The sequence below is a fragment of the Alnus glutinosa genome, chromosome 7 (genome assembly GCF_958979055.1).
Source record: "Alnus glutinosa chromosome 7, dhAlnGlut1.1, whole genome shotgun sequence".
NCBI lineage: Eukaryota > Viridiplantae > Streptophyta > Magnoliopsida > Fagales > Betulaceae > Alnus > Alnus glutinosa.
In genome coordinates, this window is record NC_084892.1 from 15,694,627 (window position 1) to 15,701,514 (window position 6,888).

Sequence of the window (6,888 nt, forward strand, 5' to 3'; positions counted from 1 at the left end):
GAGATGTGATATTTCCTCTAAAGCCTTGCCAAGGGTGTGAATTCCATTAGAGCTCAGAGAAGTCATCAATCCCTCTGAAGCCGTTTTACAAGTGTGCTGTGCTATAAACCGAAGTCTATCTTAGAGGTCGGCTCTTAGGTAAGGAGTTCCATTGAAGACCCTTTCAGGTAGGTGAACCTGGTTGGGAAGCGTTCGTGTTGGGTTACACGTCAGAGATCAAAGTACGACCACTGCATCGGTACATGTGAGTGTTACTGTCTTGTATCTAGCTATGTCTTCTGAATAGTGGAATTCCTGGGTTTGGCTGCCCCGGAGTGGTTTTTCTCTTAACTGAGTTTCCACTTCGTCAACAAAATTCTCTGTGTCATTTACTTTCCGCTGTGCTTTAATTTTTGTTGACACTTATGCACACACTTTACTTTTAGAAGTCATTTCAATTTTTCAGGAAGAGATTACAAAAAGGTGTTTAGAGGAGCAAATGAGGGAAGCTACTAAGAAAGTAGGAAAAGCAGAGGAACAACAGATTTTAATGAATGGTGGTTTACACAACATTCAATGGACTGCCAGCTTTGTGCGAGTGTGCACAATTTCTAAAGAGGATAAAAAGGTGTGCTACAAAACATGTCTTTTACTTGCTCATGAATTGTTATTTGCAGAGGGTAACGTGTGCCTTTCTAAGCATGTGTGCCCACTTACAAGTGGTATAAAAATTTGAAGTGTAGTGGGTCATGTGCTTCACGTATTGGGCAAAATTAAAGAGTCTCTTAAGCCACCAAAATCAAAGGGGTCAGCCAAGCATCTTACGGGTTGGTCATCAAATGACACTCAAAAGGATATCAACTCACATTTTCTTATTCTTGAGAAAGAAGTTGGCTGTTTTGTGTTGGTTTGGGTCGCATTCTTCAGGCCATTCATGTTGATATTTGGCAGATTTGGACTACTAAGGGGCTTAATTGTAAATTTTAATTTTCAGAACTTGTGGGCAAGGTCTTCTGAAGAAGAAGAGTATGTTATGAGCCTAAATGGGAGCCATGTGGTTTATTTGTGAAGTAACAATTAGAACGTGTATGTAGTGGGTGTCATGTAGTAGGTAGTTAATTGATCAGTAGCTATGGGTAAAAGCCAGTAGTGAGTTAGTGCTCAGTAGTAATTGGGTAAATAGTTATCTTTATAATTATTTGGTTTAGGAGTTATCCCTTTCAGTGTAATGGGTTAGTGGGCAATTAATTAATTTGGATTGTCTCTTGTATTTAATGTAAAAGTCCATGGGCCTTACTCACCCTCAAAAGACGCCTTGAGAGATGAGGGGTATCCATGGCTTATAAAATCTACAAGACAATGATCTCTTAGCAATGTGGAAAACTTTAACACACCCTCTCACGTGTGGCATCTTTGGCCAAACACGTGTTTAACAACGAGAGGGAAAGGCCCATCACTGTCAAAAGAACCTACTCTGATACCATGTAAAAGTCCATGGACCTTACTCACCCTCAAAAGACGCCTTGAGAAGGAGGGGTATCCATGGCTTATAAAGTCTACAAGACAAGGATCTCTTAGCAATGTGGGACACTTTAACATTTAATTCATCTTTGTTATCAATGAAAGGTATCCAGAAAATTATATCAAGAATTTGTATCGCCTAGTCGTGAGTTAGAAAGAGTGGAGGTTTTGGCGCATTGAAGTGCCAAATTATTATTTTTTATTGTCTTTTATCATTCTGTCAATAGAAATTCTTTTATCAAATATCCAGGCTCATAACAGTTGAGAAAAAGAATAGTTTATTCATCCAAAAAAAAAAAAAAAAAGAGAATAGTTTGGTTTGTGTATGAAATGTGCCTTATGTGGTTTGCACGCTGAGAAATGGAAGTCAAATTTGAGTTTTTGTTCGTGATTTGACGCCATTTGAAATGTCTGCTAGGTTGGAAAGAAGAGATGACGTCATATGCTAAAAATCAATCTTAACTGTTCATATGTTTAACAGTAGATATGATGTACTTATTTCTACATCATGTAAGCTACATCTATGGTTATTGGAGTGATTCGGTCACCTCGTATTTGGCTAAAGAATAGCCTAGTCACCTTTTGCTTCGGTTTTTTTTTGTTTTTTTGTTTTTTTTTTTTTTGTTTTCTATTTTTAAAAAAAAATGTAATTTTATCTTATTTTATATATTTTTGTATTTTTACTTATTTTTTTTTTATATTTTTTATTTAAGTGACACATGTGACAATATAATTGGTGATGATGTGACACATAATGAATTTTATCATGTTTTTAACAAGAGAGACCTATTAATTTTTTTATTTTTTATTTTGCTTACCCCATGAGCGTTTTGTCACTTTTTAAACCCCAGTATGCTATTTATAACAACTCCAAATCATAGTAACAAAAAATGCATTTATCCCTAAATTTTATAAGATATGAAAAATAGTAAAGATGGATGTGGTAAATGTTGATACGGTGAAATCTAAGCCTAGAGATTCTGATTGCATGCATTAGGACCAATGACCCTAGTAATGCTAGAAGTTTTTGAGCTCCTTTAAAAATGATATAATTTTTAAAACAAGTATTTAATTTATTACTAATCACTATCAAATTTTAATCTAAAAATCATGTCATTTTTAGAATTTAAAAAAAAAAAAAAAAAAAAAACTTTGTTAATGAATTACTCCCACTAAATCATACATTGTTTTCTTTTTGGAGAGTGGAGGACAGGCGTGCGTCTTTAAGGTATTCGCGGTATCGCCCAACCCCAAATCCTCCCCAGGTGCCTTATAGTTGATACTCTTACCCACCACCCGATCGACGAAATTCCCCAACCGATCCTAATGGAATCGAGCATCCTGGAATCGATTGGCATGGAGATCATTGGCGTGATGTCCCCAGTCTCAATCTGCATGCTCCTGGTGGTCCTCATCGTCTACTCTCTCTCTCCCGCCAACCCCTTCTCCCCCTCTTCCTCTTCCTCCGTTCCCATCCGCACCGCTGCCAACCTTGTCTACCTTGAGAGCCCCTCCGACTCCGCCGTCCAAAAGCTCGAAGGAGCTCTCTTAAACGCCTTAGTGTTCGTCATCCTCATCGCCCTCGTCACCTTCCTCCTTGTCGTCCTCTACTATTACAACTTCACCAATTTCTTGAAGAACTATATGCGCTTCTCCGCCTTCTTCGTGCTCGCCACTATGGGCGGCTCCATTTTCCTCTCCATAATTCAGCATTTCTCCATACCCGTCGATTCCATCACTTGCTTCTTGTTGCTTTTCAACTTCACGGTCGTGGGTGTGTTGTCTGTCTTCTCCGGTGGGATACCCATATTCTTGAGGCAGGCGTATATGGTGTCGTTGGGGATAATCGTGGCGGCTTGGTTCACGAAATTACCCGAATGGACCACTTGGGTTTTGCTGGTGGCGTTGGCTGTGTATGATTTGGTGGCGGTCTTGGCCCCTGGAGGGCCACTGAAGCTGTTGGTGGAATTGGCATCGACTCGGGATGAGGAATTGCCGGCGTTGATCTACGAGGCTCGGCCGACCGTGTCGAGGAATACAGAAAATAGGGGGTCTAGTTTGGGGCTCCTGGTTGGTGGGGTTTCAGATTCTGGATCGGTTGAGCTGCAGGAGGTTGAGCGTGCCAATGTGAATCGAAATGAGGGCGAAAATCGCTGTAATTCTGAGTATAGTACTGTTGAGGTTGGTGAGTACGGTAGAGATGAAGGAGAGAGTTCCCCATTGGTGGGTCATTCGCGGGAAAGGCATTCATCGAGCAGTGGATCGTCGGAGTATTCGACTGTAGTTGTTTCGTCTGATCAAGCATGGAATGGAGCGTCCGAGATTGTTGTTGATGAGGAGATGTCTCCACTTGTTGAGATGAGGGGATTGGGGAATGATAGAGAACGAACAAGAAGGGATGATGCAGAGGTGACGAGTAGAGGTATTAAACTTGGCCTAGGAGACTTTGTTTTCTATAGCGTTCTTGTGGGTAGAGCTGCAATGTATGATCTTATGACAGTATATGCTTGTTACCTTGCGATTATTTCGGGACTTGGGTGCACTCTTATTTTGTTGTCGGTGTGCCATCGAGCTCTGCCTGCCTTGCCTATTTCAATTGCATTGGGTGTTGTTTTTTACTTCTTGACTCGGTTATTCATGGAACCTTTTGTTGTTGGGACAGCAACAAATTTGATGATGTTTTGATTCTCCATTTTCAAGAGATCAATTAAATGTTAGCAAAAGACTGATGTTTTCATGGGCATGGAATTTGTATACAAGGTGAAAGGTATTACTCCATAAATTCTCCCCTTGGTGATTAGTAATACTCTCATGATCCAATCTCTGAATTGGATAGTGCACCACATAATTATGCAATGGAACTGATATATTCTGGATCCAATCATATTTTCACAATGTTTCTTATGATGGTTGTTTATTTTAACTTGTTTAATAAAATATGTTTCAATCAGGCTATTAAGTTACTAGCCTGCCATAGAGATAGATAGATTCCCAGTAGGCAAATACCATTATGTATTGCCCAAGTCAGCTAAATTTTTTTCGTGTTTATGGTTCATATCGCCCTTTCAATATGTGGTACCAGGGATCTTAAGCAGTATCTTGTCTCAGTTTTTTAGTTTGAAAGTTTTCCGTTACCCAAACTTAGATTGTGTGGAGCGGGTTGCATAAACAATAGCAATGTATATGAGTTGATAAGAATTGTTTTCCTTTTCTTCTTTTTTTTTTTTTTTTTTTTTTGGGGGGGGGGGGGGGGGGGGGGGGGGTGTTGGGGAAGAGAAGTGTGGGGGATTTCTGAGACAGTTTCCTACATGCTGAATTCTGGGATGGGGTTCAGACTAACAGAGAGTGGCCATTCCTGCAATATAGCCGGGATAAGCGGGAAGAGATTCCTGCCAAAAAGGTTGCCTTTACTTTGTAAAATTTTTTGGGTACTTTGATGCCTTAGAATCTTGTTCTCTTGTTGTGTTTGCTGGTGATCTTAGCCTTATCTTTTCTTCTGAAATCCTGTCCCTGCTGCCGCCGCAGGCCTTATCTTTATCTTTTCTCTTGTTGTGTGGTCTTCTTTTCTTTTGTGATATGAATGGACCATTTCACATTGGTGGGAGCAATGTCTGAAATCCTTGTAGCATTTCCTCTTGGGTGGGATGTATACATGCATCCATGACACCATAAGGGTAGGCCACAAAGAACACTATACTCATTTTATGTTTAAGATATCTGCTATGGTGAAGATGGGTCTCTTATTAGGCTTTGTGGTGAAGTCTAGGAATGTTGGTGCCCTCAACATTTCCCATCTATTGTTTGCGGGCGATACTTTGATTCTTTCTGGGGTAAACTAGATCATCTTCGTAACTTGCGTTGTTTGTTCTTATGCTTTGAAATGGTCTCAGGTTTGAGGACTAATTTGACTAAATCGAAGTTGGTACTTGTTAGCAATGTCAATAGTGTGGAAGGTCTAGCTAGCATTTTGGGTTGCAAAGTATCGTCTCTACTTGTGAAATATCTAGGCCCCCGTTAGGAGTTTCATTTAAAGCCAAATCTATGTGTGATGCTATTATTGAGAAGATAGAGTGTCGTTTGGTCGGATGGAATATGATGTATTTGTCAAAGGGACCTTGATTGAAACTACTTTATCTAATTTGCCTATTTACTTCATGTCTCTTTTTCCCCTCTCGATTGGTATTGTAAACCGCATAAAAAAGTTGCGGTAGGACTTTTTGTGGGGTGGTATTGGTCAAGGGTTCAAATTTCATTTGGTTAGTTGATTTAAGGCGTGTTTCCCAATCTCTAGAGGAAGGTTGTGGATCCGTTATTTACTTTTTTATTTAATCGAATTCTTTTGGGGAAGTGGCTTTGGCATTATGTTCATGAGAGAGAGGCCTTATAGAGGGTGCCTGTGGATTATAAATATGGCAGCGTGTGGTGTGTGGTTTTCAAATGAGGTTCATGGGTCATTTGGGGTGGGGCCATGGAAGAACATCAGGAAGGAATGGGGAGAGTTTTCAAGTCATACTAGATTTGAGGTCAGTGATGGCTCCAAAATTAGATTCTGGCATGATATGTGGTGTGGGGATAAGGCCCTCAAGGCAGCTTTTCCAGACTTGTTCAGATTGGCCCATTGTAAGGGTCTTAAGTGGCAGATTATTTGGAGGTTTCTACTAACTCTCATCAATGTAATGTTAACTTCCTTAGAGTGACCTATGACTGGGAGGTGGATTCCTTTACATTCTTCTTCAATTTGTCATACTCCTTTAGATTAAGATGGGGTGGCAAAGACAAGCTTTGTTGGGTACCTCTCAGAAAACGTTGTTTGATATTAAATCTTATTACAATGCCCTTATTCTCCATGTTAGTACTTCTTTCCCTTGAAGGAGTATTTGGAGGAATAAAAATCCCTTGAGAGTAATGTTCTTTGCTTGATCAGTTGCCTTAAGGGAGACACTAAATATGGACAATCTTAATAAGCGGCATGTCCTTATTGTTGATTGGTTTTGTATGTGTAAGAAAAATGGGATGTCAGTGGACTACCTTTTACTCCATTTTGAGATGGCTAGTGCCCTTTGGTATTCTTCAGCCTAGTATGGTTGGCTTGGGTCATTAGTAGTTGAGTAGTAGACCTCTTCACTTGTTGGAAAAGGCATTTTGATAGGATTAAGAATGCTAATATATGGAATATGATACTGACTTGCCTTATGGGGTGCCTTTGGAAGAAAACAGATGATCGGAATTTTGAAGACTGTGAACAGATAGTGGTGGAATTAAAAGATTTTTCCTTGAAGACTTTTTACCATTGGACAGCTATTTTTGACTAAAATATTTCTAGTTCTCATGTTCTAGATAAACTTTTTTCCTTCTCTAGCTAAGTGTTTCTCTTGTATAATTCACATG

General features: G+C 39.7%; 1 protein-coding gene across 1 annotated transcript; it reads left to right on the forward strand.

The window, feature by feature from the left end:
* The first annotated feature begins 2,686 nt into the window (after positions 1-2,686).
* On the forward strand, positions 2,687-4,405 carry LOC133874156 (presenilin-like protein At1g08700). Its single transcript, XM_062312003.1, has one exon. It carries the CDS (start codon positions 2,827-2,829, stop codon positions 4,183-4,185), a length of 1,359 nt encoding a protein of 452 aa, XP_062167987.1. The 5' UTR covers positions 2,687-2,826; the 3' UTR covers positions 4,186-4,405.
* Positions 4,406-6,888: the final 2,483 nt, after the last annotated feature.

What these genes read in the sequence shown, in the direction of transcription:
- LOC133874156 (XM_062312003.1), top strand. Translation starts at nt 2,827, where the DNA reads ATGGAATCGAGCATCCTGGAATCGATTGGCATGGAGATCATTGGCGTG.